The sequence below is a fragment of the Thermobia domestica genome, chromosome 10 (assembly GCF_964235325.1).
Source record: "Thermobia domestica chromosome 10, izTheDome1.hap1.1, whole genome shotgun sequence".
Taxonomy (NCBI): Eukaryota; Metazoa; Arthropoda; class Insecta; order Zygentoma; family Lepismatidae; genus Thermobia; species Thermobia domestica.
The window spans coordinates 5,776,138-5,797,768 of record NC_137463.1 but is presented as its reverse complement, the minus strand read 5'-3'; the positions used below and the strand labels follow the sequence as shown (position 1 = coordinate 5,797,768).

General features: G+C 35.2%; 1 protein-coding gene across 1 annotated transcript in view; it reads right to left on the bottom strand.

Annotated features, from left to right (window-relative positions):
• The window catches only part of LOC145662910 (transient-receptor-potential-like protein), a 191,529-nt gene that overhangs the window by 142,350 nt on the left and 27,548 nt on the right, over positions 1 to 21,631 (bottom strand). The window contains exon 3 of the mRNA XM_081728915.1: positions 13,271 to 13,489. Within this exon, the coding sequence (XP_081585041.1) occupies positions 13,271 to 13,489 (219 nt within the window). The remainder of the gene's footprint in view (positions 1 to 13,270; positions 13,490 to 21,631) is intronic.

The following is a 21,631-nucleotide window of genomic DNA, read 5'->3' as shown; positions in this document are numbered from 1 at the left end:
CTTCATTCATGTGTGTGTGAATTCCTGCGAGCAGACGACTTGCCAGTTGCGTGTATGTATGCGTGTGCATACGCAAAAGTAAGTATAATACAACCTGAGTCTCAAAAGCACCAACGTGGCTCATGCCAAATCACTTGTCATATCTCAATATTATCAATCAGCGCCCAAACAGAGTATGAGCCTGGACCAGAATTGTTATCAGCTGTTTTCTTAGGGAGTTCTTCGGGAGCCAGCACCCAAGGGAAACGGTAGATAGCAATAAATAAATAAATAAATAAATAAATAAATAAATAAATAAATAAATAAATAAATAGATAGATAGATAGATAGATAGATAGATAGATAGATAGATAGATAGATAGATAGGTAGATAGAGAGATATTCCGAAGTACTGAACTCCTTCGAAAATGCAAAGGGGATAAATTTCCTTCTTGCTCCACCCTGCAGACGACCAAGATACAGAAGACATTATGGCGTATTAAGATGTGTTTTTCATTTACTACATGGTTTACAACGGGAATTATCGAGTTCTAATTAGTTTCTCTCTTCTCACACATCTACAAAACCTCGAAATTTCTCTCTCTCTCTCTCTCTCTCTCTCTCCCTATATATATATATATATATATATATATATATATATATATATATATATATATATATATATATATATATATATATATATATATATATGCTGTAAATACTAATTTTCCCTTCCCCGGCTTTTGCTAATCCATGACAACACCAATTTTCACCGCAAACCCTTCCTCGCTGCCTAATGGATTTTAATTTAAACAATGTAATTTAGTTAATTACCAGCTTAATGAAATGTGGTTTAGATTACCTGCCAGAAAAAGATAATCATGGCAGGAGGTGAATCTCAGTTCCATATATAAACCGATATGCCCATGTCATACATTGTGTTTCTCTGTTTTTTTATTATAAAATAAGCCTCTCAGAACGTTTCAATTTAACATGCTATTTTTTTTAAAAAAGGGGAAACAATAAAAAAAATTCATAAATAACATTTGATGGAACGATAAATTAGCACTAATAATCCGATTATTACGGATGAGATGGATTGATGTTTATAACAAGGAGTTCAATTTTGTAAGTTAGTTTGTTAGAACAGTGATGGACAGTCGATAGAAGATCAAATAGAGTTTACAACGTTATTAGAAGTAACTGCCCTAGTTCAGGGTTTCTCGACCTGGGGGTCCCGAAGATAAGCGGAAGAGATAAATATGATTATAATCTAATACCGGAAAAATATTTTTAAATATTATTTTGAATTTTGTTCTGATATTTTTATTTTTATACATGCTGTTAAGGACAACAAAAAATAGAACTACTGAACATTTTCAACAGATGTAGAATTGTTCAAAAATCAATTTTAACAGTTTTTGGTAATACCGAACACATACACAACAACGTATCAAATTCACAATAATATGAGGTATCTCAAAGTGACCTGCCTCTCGAAAATTAAAATACTCAATAACTTTTTAAAATAACTGTTCAAGTTATTTTTAACCAAAATTAGAAACAATTTTTAAAAAGCATATGACCCAAAATTAAAGGAGTTTTAACATTTTCAAACCGCCTCCATTTTGAAACAGTATGATGGATTGGATTCGATATTTGTAATATGAATGAACTGACTAAATTTGGTTTTAATTCATTCGATTTTAGGGAAGTTACTGTATCCACTATATACAAGAAATGGATTCTACTATTATAGAAATAGATGGATATCGTGAGATCTCCGCAATAGGTATATTAAAAATCCCACACAAGCTTGTTACAAATCAGAAATTATAAAAGAGTTCGCTGGCAAGGGGATGTGATAAAATGGGGTTCGTGATAGGAATTAGGTTGAGCACGATTGTTCTAGTTGAACGCGTTTCGTACCGATTGGTGTTGATTCAATTCTCTCTGCGCCTTCGTGTAGTTTGAATTTCGCGTAGGTCCAATTCTTATGTAGTAATGGTGGCTACTTTTCATTTCAGAAATCACTGACTATCTACTTATCTTAATATAGACTCTATATCTAGAGTTTGAGATTAGTGGCATGCTTTCACTGAAGCACCCCGAAAACAACTTTAACTTTGCTGACTTAATTCATATTCTAAACAAAGTATTTTTGAATATGAAATATCTATGATAAATGTTTTCATAACAATTGCCCTTTCCACTATATCCTTTCATTCACTCGGTGGCTCAGTGGTAGAGCGTACACTAGATGCCACTTACTCATTTGAATCACACTGGTGGAAATTCATTGCTAAAACATTAACCAGCAATAGAACGCACTGTCTGTAACATCTGGACATTATAGCAAAGTCATGTCGACTGTTTCTGTCACAATTAATCTACACGTCACTGCCACACTTGATCCATCAGTTTTTTTAAGTCACAGTGAATCCAGTCTTGTTATCGAGAAATTCTAAGATTCGTTAATGTTGTCATCTCAAAGAAATTTCAGAGCGTTCCAGAGAATTTGCAAGTAAGCTTGATTTTGCATTGTTTCCGGGTAACTGCCAATTAAGCCGCTAGATGCCACTTTTAGATAGAGTCCTTTGTTGACTAGCCCGCGAGAGGGAATCAAAAAGCAATACCAATGATCCATACGACGAAGACTACACTGGGCTATGTGATTGAGTAGACAGTTAGGGTATGTGATCTATGAGCGGGTTATGCCTCATGACTTGTCGCTCGACACATATGTCACCCCTGTTGTATAACCTCGGTGCCGAAAGGGATGCTAAAATCCACGATAAGGCAACTAACCAATCGCAACCTTTACGTTTCTTATTCTCCGTAAAGATGGAGTTTCCCACTTTTTAAAATTCACTGACGAGGGTCTTAACGACACAAGACTAACCAAAATGTAAGTTAGAGATGCCAATACGAAATATTTATAACATTTATTATCGCATCATTTGATAGGGATTTAGAAAAGACTTTTGGAACCCTAGGTGAACTGGGATTGGCTGGAAGTTCTAAAGGAAAAATTGAAATGGAAAGATCGAAGACTCATAAGAACCTTAAATATGAACCAACAAACTAATTGTTAGAATAGGGAAAGAAATGACAGGAGAGTGTAATTGGAAGTAACGGCACCGATTTTTCAAGATTTATGTGGATATCAATGGCAGGATGTGTTATGTTTTCAGGGGAATCTCGATATTTTTAATTGACTTCATTTTAGTTAAAATCTTTTATGAACACTGTCATAAAGGAGTGTGGTCGATTCTATTCACAAGATAGTTCCATTGTTCTTTATTATTGTGGAGACTGCCTTTGACTGGGCCAGACACAAGGCAAGAAAGGGGAAGTGTGTTGCTTGGTTGCATTTTCACAAACACATTTGAAACAAACAATTATGATTTAGAAGTTAGAAATTTTAACTTCCATCTTAATGTTTTAATTACTTATTTTCATTTATTTATTTTTTATAACGGCAAGTGAGAAATGTTTATTTTATTTTGTTAATATCAAACTAAAAATCTTATGAGTATTGGACCCCCGGATCACCCACTGAGTCGGCGCGCATGATTGGAAGGAGATTTTGGCAGGGATGTTTTTCTCCGTCAGATTTCACGTTCTTCTGTAAGTTTTACGTCTTTCTGGCATGTCTTACATTATTTTTTTATTTTCCGCAGAAAACAATTTCTTCCCTTTTTAAATAAATACAAGAAATGATAATTCTGTGACTTATTAAAATACTAGCATCCATTACCCGCTTTTCTGGGTTAAAATAAAAAATGTTAAATGCACAGCCCCTTATTTCATGTGTTTAAGAGCAGTGAAATATGCTGTTTTTGTCTATAGTGGCATGGATTTAAATGGTATCGCAAGTATCACTGTTCATCTCAGCGACCCCGAAAACTATGAATTCGACACTAATATCGGTCATTTTCGATTATTTTTATACATCTCCCCCTCTCTCTCCTCTAAGTTGCGGGGTTGAATTTGGATTTAAACGGGATCGAAAGTATTACTGATCATCTCAGCGACTTTGAAAATTATGGATTCGACATTAATATTGCTCATTTTCGATCATTTTTGTATACATTTCCCCCTCCCTCTTCCCTAAGTTATACCGTCAAAGTGAAATGATAAAAACTATTCCAGATTTGTACCTTATCTATGTTGAAAATTTGATCTTGATCGGTCGGGTGGTTCAAAAGATTAAAGAGTCAGAAACATAGTCACTTTCAATTTCATATATTAGATTTTGAAAACGAAATGAAATGAAATCTTTAGTTTTATGTCCCACGATTATGCCAGTTAGGCTAAAGGAGACGGTGATTATGAGAAATGAATGAAATGGTGGAATGAAGAAAGTGGGAGGAAACGGGAGAACCCCGAGAAAACCCACGCACACGGTGTTTGTCCACCACAAAGTTCACACGGCTCAAGCTGGGATCGAACCAGGGATCCCAAGCACCGGAGGTGAACGCTCTACCACTGAGCCACCGCGCCCCCATATTAGATTTTGGTAAGATATTTGTGACTATAGAACGATCCTTGGAATCGAACTATTGATATTCAGTGTTGGATCGGAATTGAACTTCGTTACTACTACTTCGCTTAGGTTGTCTATCTATTCATTATGTAACAGAGTGTGTTTTTACTTTTACAACGAAGAAAAGTATTGGATCAATGATTTCTATGGTACCGCGTTGATACTCTAGTGAACATGTAAAGAAACATTTTTAGGTTGCTTACGCTGTGCATGGCACCATTAGTGATAACCTTGAAATAATGCATCTCATTCAGGAATACAAATTATTAAACTTCCAGACTTTACTATTTACAAGTATGGAATCTTATAGAACGGCTATGTCAATCTATCCGTCTGTCTGTCAATAGTATCGGGTGAAAAACGGTTGGAAATACGAAAAACGGCTTTGTGGAAACGATTCTCAACAATACGCTCCATTTACCTTCTATTTAACCGGAAGTGATAAAAATCAATCATTTCCGGTTTCATCGTTGATTGCCAATGGTGAAAAGACTTCTTTTTAAAACCTCAATTCAGTGTCCCAAAAATAGATTCCAGCTCTATATTTCTCTCGGACGGTGGCTCAGTGATAGAGAGGTTACTTTTGATACGTGTGGTCTCTAGTTCGATCCCCGCCCATGTAAATTTGTGGTGGACAACACCGTATCCGTGGGTTTTCTCGGGTATTCCTCTTTTCCTCCCAGATTCTCATTCTACCATTTTTCCATCATCATTCAATCGCTTTAGGATCGTCTTAGCCTAAAAGGCATAATCGTTGGACGTTAAACACAAAAAAATAATTTAATCGAAATTTCTCTCTCTACTAAAATCGAAAGTAGTGTGCACCCACGTCTTATCAGTTAAAAAAGCTCCGAAGACGAGAGCAAGTTTAAGCGTAAGAGAATGCGAAACTGAGACACCGTCCCAGCAGTTTGTAAATTGAAATTAGTAGAGCAAAAGATAATGGGGATCGGATCTAGGTTGCTTTAATAAGTAAAACAGAACACAAATAAATCTAAAGCAGATTGTGGTGTTAAAAGGGTAAAAAAAGGTGAAGGTAAGATAGTGTGATGTTCCCGTCGATTCTCCTTCAATGACTCCTGCCGTGAATTGTTGTCTTTCCATGAGTGCAGCTTCCCTCGTCTCGTTGACAGGTGATGAAATGATGAAAATTGAGGTTTGGCGCGGTACACGCGAGAATAATGTTCCATCGGTGATGAACTTAGCCAAAACATGAATAGCTTTTCAACTGATGAGACATATTCGCACAGCGTTTATTAAAACAGATAATACCCTTCTACAGGCTATGGTAAGTTTTGGATTTTTGGACTCGAATTTGAGATTCCGCGTGACTATTCATGTTCCTTGTTCTAATATCAAGCTTCAACTCTCCCTTCATTCACCTTTCCAATTGATTTTGTTCGGCGTTTCTCAGGTCATTTGCTTGGAGTTCGATGACATTCAATGCGTATTGACCAGAAATAAGGTGATGATAGGAGTGTGGATAAAGTAAACAATCTCCTGTTTTATTAATTAAGAAATATACACACACAAACAGAAAATAGAAATATCTCTGTCTTTAATGTAAATGAACTTGTTAGTGAACTGAAAAAAATAAAAAAATAAAATGTAACTTCAATAGAGTGAAAATGCTAAGAGAGAGTGAGAAGCATTTTTTTAAATATTGATACAGCATCGCCAAGAACAGATTCCACATCCAATTTTGTTCTTCTATTTTTCTCGAGGTATACTCGCTTTTCCCCACATTTCCATTCTACTAATTATTCCATCATCGTTAGTTTGCCTTAATAATCGTTTCCCTTAGCCTAAAAGGTAAACGTGGGACGTTAAACTGAAAGATTTCATTTGTTCTTCTATTGCAACTAGAAGTGAAAGAAATCTATCACTTTCCCGTTATCAATATCGGTCTCAAACATAGAGGAAAAACGGAAAGAAATTACATTTTGATACAGAAATGACGTTTCAAGATTAAGGTAGATCACCACCCGGAAGTCAGTACATATCTTAGCTCATTCCCTTAACAACTGTGCAATGAAACTTTACACATTATAAATATTGTATTACTATAAAATAAAGTTATGTTTCAGCTACAAGACACTAATTCATTTGGTTGTGTCTTCTGATATCGAAAAAGGTAACAAATAAAAGAAAAGATTTGATTTGTTTTACAATGAGCACGTTAGATCTTACTAGAAGTGCTCAATTTTATAAAATGTTTATTTGAATGTGTAAAGTACTTTAAAGTAACGATCTTATTACGAAATAGATATATTGTTTGACCGTTTTTCGTGCTATGTTTCACATTTTATTTAATTATTAATTTACATTTAAGGAAGTAGATTTTGAGAAGAAACTTGCGCAGAACACCATAATGCGTTGTTGATAAATTTGTACGTTTAATTCCTGGATTCTAGCGTTGCAGCTTGAGAAGCGGGACTTAGCTGTGAATTGCAGTAAGGGTCCAAGCAGAATCCCATGATTACTTCCTTTTATTATCTGGAACCAGTAAACACTGGACACTACCTGGCAACGCCGCACTATTCAAGCACTGTTTAGCATAGTACCAAGAACACCTAGCGAACCACCTTAAGTTTCATTCTTTTATTCAAATTTAAAGTGGTGAATATCTATGATTTTCCGCTTAAACATTGATCACCACACTGAAAAAATGGTCATAGATAGCAAGAAGGAGTTTTTTTTTTAAATATATTAATATTGTAAGAACATGTTTCATCTCTGTCCTTATTTCTTTATTGCAACCGAAAGTTTTTCTATTTTTGTATTGAATTCTTATAATTAGGAAGTCTATGTTAATTGCAATGTGAAATAAAGTCTTTTCTTTTCTTTTACTTTTTAGAAAAAAGATCCGTTGCATGAAAAAGTCATAGTGTTTCATTCGGACGACTTTTATCTGAGTGTATGTATAGCTATTTATATTTTTCTCTTTGGAAATGGACGGCAAATGAATTCAGCGCTATGTATATATATTGCCTCCTCCTCCTTTGCTTCCTCGAGAGGGTCGTGTGAATGAGTACATATGAGGCCGAAGAGAATTTCCAGCAACTAATCCGTCTCCTCCAGTCCTCGGCAAAGTTAATTAAAACTTATTTGTATAAAATGGAGGCTGTCTCTTCCAGAGGTGAAGTGGATGTTGTGTGGAATGGATTTCTACCACCACCCCCAACCAACACTGCTGTACACACCACTGGATGGCTGGATTATTTTTATCTCTCTCTCTCTCTCTTGCTTGGTACTATTCATATAATTCCACTCAACAACACATACAACACGCCATTGTCTTTCACATGATATAGCGCTTTTAAAATCCTAATACATGTAATGGTTCTTGTTGTACGCATGTATTATGTATACTGTACACGTAGGATAGCAAACAAACGTTAAAATCTCTTCATAATGAATACTTTAAAAAGCAGTTCTGCCCACAAGGAAGGATCATAACACAAAATATCCGTTGAAATGTCATGAGGAGGAGTAAAGAACAAAATTGTTGAAACAAGTGAGAAACTTTTTAAAAATGTGTAGCAGAAACATAATGTTTATAATCTCTCTGTACAAAAGAAATCATGACTGACTGATCAATGCCTACGCAAAAACTGCTTAAGAGGCCCCATCTCGGCGAGATTAAAATATCGCTAATTTTACAGGAATTATGTGATATCTACAAATAGATAAAAGATAATCGAAAAGTGGAACAAGAGCTCGCTAGACGATAATATTTTACATGAGATACCGTTATCACGGCTCACTTATCTGCTTTCGATTTCCAGCCATTTAGAAAATCGGAATTTATTTTCGCGTTTCTAAATGGCTGCAAACGGAAAGCTACTAGATGACTCATGATAACGGTACCTCATGCACAATAATATTGTCTAGGGCGATCTTGTCCCATATTTCGATTATCTTCTATCTATTTGTAGATATAACATAATTACTGTAAAATTAGCGATATTTTAATTTCGCAGTGATGGGGCCTCTTAACCTAGAAGCTTGAAAATTGGACAATAAACTAGGTTTTGCGACGTGAGGTACCGCTAAGGAACGATTTTTGGAAAATTGATGTGGAAGGAATGAATGGACTTTCAATTATTATAAGATAAGTTTATAAGATAATCATTATAAGGAATTTGAAGCTTAAAATATATAAAACGATAATCCTGCCTGTTGTCCTGTATGGTTGCGAAACATGGTCGCTTACCCTGAGGAAAGAACGAAGATTGAAATTATTTCAGAACAAGATCCTGAGATGAATATTCAGACTCAAGAAGAACGGGAATGGAGAATGGCGAAAACTTCATAACGATAAACTACATAATTTATACGGTTTACCGAACACTATTGCAGTCATCAAATCTAGGAGGCTCAGGTGGGCAGGCCATGTAGCCAGGATGGAGGAAGATAGAAATGCTTTCAAAGTCTTGACTGAAAGACCAATCGGAAAACGACCATTAGGAAGATCTAGGCGCAGATGGGAGGGCAATATTAAGATGGATCTCGCAGAAATAGGAATACAGAGTACAAACTGGATCCAGTTGGTTAACGACAGAAGCCATTGGAGAGGTTTGGTAAACGCGGCATTTAACCTCCGGGTTCCATAGGCCATAGACTTAGTTAATTAGTTATCCATATCTCGAAATCCCTTGAGATCACAGACACGTAATTTGGTATTTAGGCTTTTCGTTTAAGATAATTAAACACATGTTTCAATGTTTGTAAAGATTTAACATAGAAGGGAAAAAATGGGATTAGAAATACGAAGTGAAATGGGTGGAGTGGGAAATCCCTTGAAGCTTCAGACAGGCAATTTGATATTTAAGTTTTTCATTTAAAATGATTGGAGACTGGTTTCAGTTCTTGTTTTAACTCTTGAACTAGAATAGGAAGAAAAAAGGTTGGAATGGTTCCACTAAGATGACCAAAGAGGTGTTCAAATTTTATATGAGACTGCAAGTTCACACGAATTCCGTATGAAAGATACAAAAGGAGGAACGAAAAAAATGTTACTCGCCATAAAATGTGGGGTCTTCGCAAGTAAAATATAGTTTAATAAACCTAGTATAAAGACTAGATGGAGATAGAGTATTCAAGATGAGAAATATTGAGTAAATTTAAAAGTTTTAATGAAACCCTGCTTATTGGAGGGTCCAAGTACTGTAGCATGTGGTCTCTATCAGATAGCATTGGAGCTGATAAAAAGTTGAAGTGCAATCAATCAATAAATCAATTGAAATGCATTTATGAAGGATGCTGTTTGATGCATATTTTTAGTGCGTATTATTTAATGCAGTATGATTAATGCATTGACATATTTTACTTACGCAGTACATTACACTTTAATAAAACCTTGTGCTACTTCTTGCTTCTTTTAAAATCTAGGTCAACTGAAGTAAAATAGAAAGTGATAGCCAGGATTAAACTGTAGTACATGGATTTCTTACAATTTCAATCAGTTTTTGATGTCGAGCGTATATTTAAGAATCCACTAAAATGCTTTTTAATCTACATTATAAAATTGAAAATGATTATGATTTACAAACTCTTGAACCACCCGACCGATCTCGATCGAATTTTCCACATAGATGAGGTTCTGATCTGGGATGGATTTTTGTCTATTCATTTTGTCGGTAGAACTTAGAGGGGAGGGAAGAGGAGGAGATATAAAAAATTAAATAAAACTTAATAATTCTTGAACCAAACGACCAATCTCAATCAAATGTTCAACATAGATGAGGTTTGTGCCTGGAATGTTTCTATCATTTCACTTTGATGGAATAACGTAGGAAGGGGAGGGAGGGGAAGACATACAAAATTATATATATATGATCGAAAAATGACCAACATCAGCGTTGAATCCACTGCTTTCGGGGTCGCTGAACAGTGACACTTCCAATTCCGTTTAAATCGAAATTCAGCCACTCAACACATGGGAGAGGAGGAGAGAAATATAAAAGTGATAGAAAATGACTGATAACAAAGAGCGCTTTAGTAATAGTAAAAAGTGACTGACTTACGGAGCATATTATTATTTTTTCTTAATTTAACCCAGCGAAAGAGGTAATTGATGCTAGTTAATAATAAACAGTGATGGCTGTATTAAATAGGTCGAGGAACCAGTAAGTGGACCATGACAATAGCCTTGATTTTATGCATTAAAATACTCGTACTTTTGTAAAATAGGTAATTTATTTTCCGGTATCTAACGATATGTGAAACTTAAGCGTAAAACAGTGTATAATTTTCTCTTCTTTTATCTATACAGCGATAAGCTGCACAAGAAATTGAGATTTTCTCCCTTTAAACAAACGTCATTCTAAACGAAGACAGTGCTACCAGCCTGGAGCTTTATAAAATCCCACCCCGAAAGGCAGAAATTCCCATCTTGGTCTTAAATTTCTCACAGGCTATAGTAATTAAAAAAAAAAAAATAGAATTTATAAAATGTGAAATTGTAAACTACCGTATGTCACTTACTATGTTCAATATTTGAGTAAATTATTCGTAAGTTCCATTGTTTTAAATAGTTGATGAATATATATTTTCTTAATTAAAAGAGACTATTGTAAATGTGATTAAAACAAGTAATTTTTTGTTGAATTTAGTTTCCTTTCATGTTTTTTTTTTTTTTTTTTTTGCAATAGTCTTTTACTGAATGCAATAAAACCAAAGACAAACTTTTTCTCCAGTTATTTCGTGTGGGACGTTCTAAAAATTGTCTCTTTTTCATTTGGTAGTTTACTTTCTTGTATTCGTTTTCTTTTAAATTCAGAGTACAATTTACATTCCTTGGTGCTTCTTCTTCTTCTTCTTCTTTTTTTTTAAATCGCAAGTTACTGCCTAAATTATTTCCACGCGAACATGCAATTTCCAATAATAAAATTTGAAACATGCATGCTGACGTAATTAGCCTAGTTTCCACTCATAGAAAATATAGTTGGCCTCCATGAAGTAAAGGTATGAAAAATCCCAGCTATTTTGTCAATTTTGGTGAAAATTCTCTTTATCCCTATTCAAGAAATTAATGTGCAAAATTTCCATAAAATGGTATTTTCCTACGAGTTGGCATCACTGAAAGAACAGTACCTTGCAAGCGCGCTTTTTGGCATACACCAATGCAGTTGAAAGGTGAATGTGTTTGCAGCGCCAAATGTGCCTCTAGTGGTCATTTTATAACTCTATGGTTTGGATATATAGGGGCTTATGCAGAGTCGTTTTGACGTCTGATTAACGCCATACTACGGGGTTGACTAAAGGATGGTTATCAAAATTGTATTCAGAGTCTCTGATTAGGACGTCGTATTTGACAAATTTAATCACATGTGACTAATTAATCTAAAGCAGAGCCTAATCTTTTACCCACGGTTTAGCGTGCGACATAACATTTCGTATTTCATATTTTTTCATTTTTACAGACTACGCAAGCGCTGATCTACTTTTCCGTAGTTGCCACATTTATTTTTCTCACCCGATGCATTGGGGTTATATAAGTTAATCATACCCAAATCAACTTTTTAGATGTACTCAAAGTAGACTCTGAATACCAAAAAATGCAATTTCCTTAGTAAAGAGGTAGTATGCTACTAACTAGATTGTGGCTAACACTCAATTAGCGAATTCTCTCTGAATACCGCCCATAGGGGCTTATGCAGACTCGTTCTGATGCGTGATTAGTGCCATACTGAAAAGTTCGACTAACATATGTTTCCTGCAGTAGTCAGTCCTTTAGTATAACGCTAATCATTCGTCAAAACGACTCTGCATGACGCCCATAACGAACGAATAACGGTGTCGCAACTATTTCTAGGACACAGGGGCGTAAAATAACAAAATATGTTCCTGAGTTATAGGCGCAGCTAGGAATTGTCTGCTGGGTGGGCAGTGAGGGCAGAACTTTTGGTCAGTCTCGGTGGTCTCGGTAGGTGGCCACCTTATAGGTGGCATTATTATTTTTGTCAAAAACGTGAGGGACAATGCCTCCCATGTCCCCCATAACTCCGCCAATGGCCTGATCACTATAGAATTCTTGTTTCAATTCAACCTTCTTTTGTCATTCCTTCTCGTAACAAACTTAAGCCATTAGTTCGCCTGAGTTTGAAGAAATGTAAGAAGAATCAGATTTATTTACTTTGAATAAACACCTAGCACTTAATAGATTAAAAAGAAAAACATTTACATTTATTAACTCAACGTTGAGGACATGGATTTTGAAAATGAATTGAAATCTTTAAGTTTTACGTCCCACGGTTATGCAGGTTAGGCTAAAGGAGACAGTGATGATGAGAGATGAGTGAAATGGTGGAATGAAGAAAGTGGGAGAACCCCTAGAAAAGCTACCAGCACGGTGTTTGTCCACCACAAAGTCTACACGGCGCGGGCTGGGATCGAACCAGGGACCCCAAGCACAGGAGGTGAATGACCTACCACTGAGCCACCGCGCCCCCCAACATGGATTTTGGTAAACCATTCCATATCATTGGAGCATATTTTGACATAGAACGCACATATATTGCAGTGAACTTGCAGCCAGAATGGGCTAAATTATAAGTTTATTTTAAAATAAACTTATAATTTAGCCCATTCTGGCTGCAGGTTCGCTACAATATAAGCAGGTCTGAGAAGAATTCTAAGGGCATATAATCAATTTCAAAGATTATTACAAATTGAAGATTTTTATGATTAGAAATAATGAATGCAGAATAGTTTGAATCACAATCAATTCGTACGTACCTCGTGAGAGAAACAGCTGTAGAATTTCGAACTGGTTGCAATGGGCGGCGAGGATGATTGGTGAGATATCGGGTGAAAAGTCAGAGCTTTCGGGTTCTCCTGGGCTCCGCGACTGAGACCAGTCATTCGCCAACATCTCAGGGGTTATGCTCGGGTGGTTGATCAGCATCTCCACAATCTTTAGAACTCCCTCTGTGATGGCGTACAGCAGAGCATCACCTGAAATATAAATGGTCGTATTAAACAATCGGATACATAGTATCCGCCTTATGCAGAGTCGTTTTGAAGCATGATTAGCGTCACACTAAAGGCCTGACTACTGTAGGAAAGATATGTTAGTCGAACTCTTTAGTATGGCACTACTCACACTTCAAAACGACTTTGCATAAGGCCCTATATGTTTTTATACTGTGATGTCGCCAAGCGTATTTCGTAACCAAAGAAAGAATTACCTTGCATAACACTGTTAATTGGTTCAAAAATGTCTGTGCTCTGCAAAACTGTGTTGTTCAAGATATATTTACAATGGGTTTAATTTGCTCATCACAATAATTTAGGATAATTAGGAAGTTCAAACAGGAATACGAATATTTACTCATATTTATTTTTATAAACTAAATAATACATATGAGTGTTCTTTCACATAGAAGCGTGTTCTGTATCGCCAGAGGGATATATCTTCTGGAATTACGAAGATCATCTTTTCTGGAATAGAAAACATACTTTTTGTATTCCCATTGTTTTTATCTTCTCTCTCTTTAGCATTTCTTTATCGTCTTCCTTTCTTTTTCAAGGTCTTTTATTTTCTTATTGCTATATTGATATAATACTTGTTAGGGGTTATGGTGTCTTGAACTCCCGTGGTGGTGTAATTTCTGGAGTTTCAAAAAGGACTGTCCCTGGAAAATGAGGGTTGCCATACGTGTATAAATCTAGTACATATTTGTTTTGTGTATTACAATTATTTTCCTTACTTTGTAGCGTTTGATGTATCTAACATAATATAAAATTTAATTATGTTAACATCATACATTCGAAATACAATGTAGTTCATTTGTAAATATTCCATGTGTACTTTTCATCTTGTTCTAAGTAAATGCAAATCAAATAATCGATCTCGTTGTCCACTGCAGAAAATAGAGTTCAAAAATTTGCTTTCGTTCAACAGTTATTGTGTGCAATAACGAACGGACAGAAGCAATTGTAACACTTGGACATATTAAGAAATTGAATCCATTACTAACCTTAGCCGAGATTATTATTCTAGCTATATATTGTAAATAATACTTTTTTAAAAAATAAAATAAAATAAAATAAAGGATATAGAAATTCGCTTTAGTTCGAGAGTTATGCACGAGTAACAGACGTACTGAAATTACAAGCTTGTTACTCGAACTATTAGGGGCCAAAATTTCGTTAAGTTAAACACACACCTTAAAACAATGGTGATTTCACAGGGTAGTCTAGAGGGCGAGTTTTCCCGGCCCCCACACCAAATATCCGGATCTTGCTCAACTAGTTACCAGTATTTAGCATAAAGAGTGATACTACGTAAGTATTTTAAAACTCCCGTGTATTAAAAGTCCTCTTTCCCTTCGGAATTAGTTATATTGAAATTACCACTGCCTTAAAATTAACTGTATTTAAAGGAAACTTTATTCTGTAGAATAGCTTCTTTTTTCAAAAATAAATTTGTAAATGAAACAAAGTTTTATTTAAGCAAACTATCAAAAGATACCTAATTTCAAAGTCTGAATCGGATCCTCGACTATGTGAGTTTGTGATGGATTATATTATAATTGTGGGTTTTCTTGAATTTTTCCTGTTCACTACCGCATTGTTATTCTATAATTTTTTGTCCATAATCATTCATCTACTGCAGCGTTTCCCAACCGGTGTGCCGCGGCACACTGGTGTGCCGTGAATGGACCGCTGGTGTGCCGCGAGGAAATAGAAACACAATGATTAATAGCTATCAAATTGCAAGTATAAGGGAAAAAATGTATATTCGTATTTCACATTACCATGAATCTACAATTTTAAGTTTCATACCGTGTTACTTTTTTGCACATTTTTAATGTTGAAAAAAGTATTTGTGATCATTGTTATGGCCATTATTGCTTCTTTATTGTTGCAGACTATTTCGTAACTTGAAGTTTTAACCTCTTCACGGATATGGCATCAAATGATGCCACATATTTATCGGGAAAATAATCCGTTTTTTTTTTCACGAAGAAGAGTGCGACCTGAAGGTAAGTAAAACCAAATGCTTCAGAATATTATTTTTACTTACCTTCAGTTCACATTCTTCTTTGTAAAAAAAAAAAAAAAAAAAAAAAAAATAATTCAGATTATTTTCCCGATAAATATGTGGCATCATTTGATTCCATATCCGTGAAGAGGATAAAATATCATTCAGTCCTTTCGACAAAGCAAGCATGCATACAAATTACCTACATGTGTGTTTTAAAAGTACAAGAGATTTATTTGTTCGTTCGTTATTTACTGCTTCCTTCTTAGTGAAAGGTTGGATACAGTTTTTGAAAAAGAAAACGTATTTGTAAAAACCTGTGTCCAATATTTCATTGCAATTGTTTTCTATTTTTAAATTAGAATGAAAAATAAGCATAATGATTTACCACGGGGAAAAAACAGTGATTGAGCTTTCTTCTCTGTGGAAAGAAGATCAGTAATCACAGAAAAAAAGAACGGTATTTTATATTTAGAAATAATATCTATGAGTGTGCCGCGAGAATTCAAGTTACACCCATACTGTGCCGCAAGTTGGAAAAGGTTGGGAAACGCTGATCTACTGAGCCTATACGGCCAGTGATGAAAAACTAGAATTTTCGGTAGCTGTACGCTCAACCGTTAAAAAAAATATAACATTTATCCATTGTAAAACGGACTAAAGCAGATATTTTCTTGCCACTCCTTCTCTGTCCCTCATAACTATTCTTCGTACTTTTGGCAGTGCTTTTACTCATTTTTTCCCCCAATAACTAATGTCGAATACTCTTTTGTGCCGGAGTTGCTAATACTCGTGCTTTCTACAAGCGTATTTGGGGGATTCGATTCCCCTTGGCATACTTGTTTTGCATTAATGGTTTTAAAAATCTTTTAGTTTAACGTCCAACGATTATGCCCTTTAGGCTAAGGGAGACGAATGGTTAAGACAAGTGAATGATGATGGAAGAATTGGTGGAATGAGAATGTGAAAGGATAGGGAGTATCCTGAGTAAACCCGTGGACACGATGTTGTCCAGCACAAATATTTTTGGCCGAAGATCGAACTAAGACCTCACGTACCAGAGGTAAGCGCTATAGCACTGAGCCACTGTATCCCCCCACCACCGTAGTGGCTTGAATCGCACTTTAAACAGTACGCCCCGTCTCCCACATAACCTGGTGCTGAGAAAGGATGTTAAGCATCAAATCAATATTCAATAAAGACCCAATTATCCGTGAAATTGGGTGACAAGGGCACCGCGGATAGTGAAAATCGCAGATAAACCCCCCAAAAAGACTAAAAATTTGGTACTTACACGAAAAAACTATTCCTGTTCTCGTTGTTTCTGAATTTTCGTTTTTCACGCCTTACAACAATCGTCTTCTGTTGTCAGAATAGAGTTTCACTTCGAAATGTGTACAATTTTTGAATATAATGATTTTTACAATGCAAGTTACTTTTATGTTTTAGAAGATAGAGTACTTATTTGCATGGGAAGTGTCAATTCGCAGCTATTACTTATCAAAAATAATTGAATTTGACTTCAGCAGGGTTAAAAAAATTTTCACGGCACTCGAGGATAATCGGGGCTACACTGTTTGTTTTCGAAGTAGGCTCCGAGCTCCCGCACAGTAATCCCACATAATCCCACCATTCTTTCTCGAAGACCCTGTATATAAACTAGTTCTTACACCCGAGCCTTTGTCCATCTGTCCACTTTATGTTAAAATGGCTCTTAACTAAACGTTTTAATTCTTAACATTTAACATTTTCTTTTCGCATACTGGTGAACATGCGACTACACAAATATTAATGCTCTAATCTATGGCCTTTATACCATTTTGAAATAATTAAATTAAAAAAAGAGCAGTTGTTAAGTTAATTAAATCATCACAATGGTTTTAAATTTCTTGAACGCTGGCGACATCTATTGGTGGCAGGTAATACAAGTAGCGACATCTGTCTGCGTGACGTACAAACTGAAACGATTGGCTTCCATAGTTAGGATCAGGGGTAAAATGCGGGAGAACGCAGGGGACGCCGTTCCATCACCTCCAAACATTATGTACGGCGTACCCCCAGTTCGTAAAAAAATACAATGGGCAAAGATAGGCAGGGGATGGCATGACGTCATGCCGCTACCTACCGTCCCCCACCTTTTCAGATCCGCTTTTACCCCTAGTTAGGATTTAACATTACTTAAATGATATTTGACTTGAAAATATCAGGCGCACGCCAAGATATTTTTGCTGAAGAGTCCAAACTTTTGCGGGGAGGGGGATCCAATACTATAAGCCACTACATCTATGTAGTATTGAACGGGTATTATTCTGCACCCGAAAAGACGATAAGTAATTGTAAAATATTTCTACCTATATAGATAGAACAAGCCACAATAACTGCGATAATAGAATTCACTCCGAAATTAGTGCAAAAAGTAGGATACGGTGACTTTTGGAAACCAAAATTAGAAAGACTAATAAAATTGGTACAAGCAAGAAGAAAACGCTATCAGGCAACCCTAGAACCGAGGCTCAAAAATATTACGCTCCAAAATTATAGAAAGGTAAAGGACGAATATGAACAGGCGGTATTACTGGAGAAAAAAAAACAAAGTTTCTGACGAAAAACATAGAAGTGGATCCCTGGGGGTTTCCATATAAATTAATTATGCAAAAGATTAACCCTAGAACATTATGCACAATTAAAAATACAGACGGAACGTACAAAAACAAGAGAAGAAACATTAGACAAATTAATGCAAATATTTTGTCCTAAGGATACGATGGAAGATGATAGAATGGAACAGATGCAGCTAAGAAGAAATCATGCAAGAGAAGCAGCACTGTCAATTACTTAACAAGACTTTACAATATATTGTTAAAGAAACAAACATTCCCAAATGAATGGAAAATTTCGAAGTTAATTATACTACTTAAGAGCCTGGATAGAGACCCCTTAGAAATTGGTGCCTATGGACCAATATGTTTACTAAAGAACATAAGCAAAATTTATGAGAGAGTTATAGCTAATACAGGGATGCAAATAAGCAACAAAATTTTACTAGCCCAAGAAAAAAGCTACTAGCCTACTTCCCACTATATAATTCATTTACTTACCTTCGGTATGATATTTAATACTCCCCCGCACCGATAAACCATTCGCCCCGGGCGAGCGGGCGAGTGGTTATTTGTAATCCTGAGCTAGTGGGATAAACAAGTATAGAAATACACAGAATGACATCTTACAATATGGTTTTAGAGCGGGAAGATCGACCGAGGATGCTCTGAATGTTTTTAAAGAACAAATACAAAATAGTAGCTTCCAAAAGAAATATGCTCTAACGTTATTTGTTGACATTGAAGGAGCATTCGATAATTTATGGATACCAGCGTTATTAGAGAATTTGAAGAAATTAAGACTTCCACAATATCTGCAAAACGTAATAAAATATTATTTCCAACACAGAAAAATAGTTATACAAACAGAAATGGGAGATAAAGAAATACAAAATGAAAAGGGCTGTCCACAAGGTTCAATTTTGGGACCCCTGATGTGGGATATATAGCTACAGCCTTGCCTGGAGAAAATGGAAAAGAATGAGTCAATAGAGAGAATCATAGCCTTTGCCGATGATATTGTAATAATAACATCGGCAAATTCCAGAAGAGAAATAGAAACAAAAACTAAAAAAAAAAAAATCTATGTAATTGGTGCTTTGAAAATAAATTAAAGCTACCATAAAAAAAAACTAAGTTTACGCTTCTTGGAACTAAATTAACTAGGGAACCACATATAAAAATATTAAATCAAAAAATGAAAAGAGTAACAGAATTTAAATACTTAGGGGTAACAATAGATGAAAATTTAAACTTTGGGAAACATGTAAAATATATAGTTGAAAAGAGTAACAAAATTGCCAACAATTGGCAAAAATACATACAAGTTACCAAATAAAATATTAAAGCTATACCATGATACAATACTATGTGCGACTAGGCATATTCTTCAAGTCTATGTGTACATCGAATTTTCGAGAACAAAAAATAAATAGATCTCAAAGAAATTTACTTATAAAACTAACACAGTGCCAAAGGAAGCATTATGTATACTATTACATATAAAACCAGTACATCTGGTAATACTACAAAGAGCAGCATTCTACTGGCTAAAAAAGAAAGAAAACGAAAAGCTAATAGATCTTCTTGGCAAGGCAGTAACAACAAAGAAGGAGATCAAAGAAACTATAGAAGAAATATGGAACTTAGAATGGACAAACTCAAACAAATCAAGAAGATTATGGGATATTATTCCAACAATTAATAAAAGGAAAAAGTTAAAACATCTAGATCCAAGTCCAGGTGTCATTCACTTTCTAAGTGGGCACGGCCCCTATGAAACTTACCTGTATAGAATAAAGGCCAAAGAGAATGCAATCTGTGAATGCAGCGAAATAGAAACACTAGAGCACCACATCTTTTGGTGCTTTCGGACAGAAGATGTAATAGCAGATGGAAAATATCAAACGTAAAAATGTAATACAAATATTCGAAAACGAAAAAGATTTTAACATCTTAAAGCGAATTGCAAACAGCTATTCTGAAATAAGATGAAGCACTTATTACAATGAAAACGAAAAATATACTATTGGATAAATGTAAATATAATTAGAGTGGATGTGTCTTTGAGTGTTTCTGAACGAATGAAATCTTCCGGACCGAAGAAAATCTTCAGGATGGCACTGGTTTTTCCTACCCCCCGGGGGAGAGGAGCGAGTGGATCATCGCATCCCCGGTTTACACCGGATGGAACTCCGGATGCGTATGGTCTTGAATCTGTGCGTCGCATGTCCGCTTTTGTGTTCGTGGTTCCTGGGTTTTTGGTTTTCGGGATTTTGGGTGTACTTTATTGTGTCATGGACAATAAGTAAAGAGGAGTGTCTCAGAGATACTGAACTTAGTGACCGCTTCAGTCGATCTCGACCGAAATGACGGTCCCAGCCTGGGTGTGCGGGCGGAAGGACACAACGGACCTAGACCTACACTAAGTGCTGTGAGTGGGTCCTTGACCTCAAGTGAGTACATTCAGGACTGTAATACGGTATGGACACGAAACTGAGAACACTCACAGAATACTTCATGAATAACATTAAAATTTAGGTCATACAAGAGTGGAAGTTATTAGTGAAGTGAAATGTTAGTATAAATTTTTGGTACGTTAGTGTAAATGTGTTTCGTGACGACAGGAGAGAACCAATCATACAGTGAAAAGTGAAGAGGAGTGCAGTTTGATTAACAAGCATACAACATATAGGAGAGGAACCATTGTCATACGGTGAAAACCGAAGAAAGAAGATGAATCAACACATTATTAAATAAAACCTAACTAAATAATATAACAACTTAAATAATTAATAAAGTAAACATATAATTAATTAAACAACATTATTAAACACATGTGGAATAACAAGAAGAGAAAATAGGACAATTTATAGTCTAATTAATACTTGCATGTGATAATAAATAATATAGTAAACCATTAAATAAGAATGTGGAAACTGTTATTACAATTAAACAAATATAAATTAGAAACTAGGTAATGAAAAAAATATAATAATGAAGACTACAATCTTTAAAACAAATCTTAATAATTAAGAAAAGAAATCAATCACTAGGAATTATATGGTTAAAAACTATTCTATAGGGAAGTAACATAAAAATAAACAAATAATAACAAAATAGAAGATTAGATTAGATAGACAATATAGATAGACAAGTAGATAAGAATTAATGACAATAGAATGTATTATTTAAGTATTTTATATAGTATTTCATATTATTATAGTTGTTGGATTAGGGACTGAAATACTAAGTAGTATAGTTCAGGATAGGTGCAAATAGAATTAAGCTGAATAGCACTTCGCAAGGAAATTTTTGTTAATTTTTTCATAGTTTCTTCTTCTTTGTTTGTTTGTTTTTTTGTTGTTTCGTTCTTGTGCTGTGGTTCCTTTGTTCTTTCCCTTTTGCTTTTCACCTTTTTTATTTCAAAGATGGATATCCAATAAAGGTAAGGAAATAAATAAATAAATAAATAAATGGCTATGATGATAACCCGTTCTGGTCAGAAGTTTC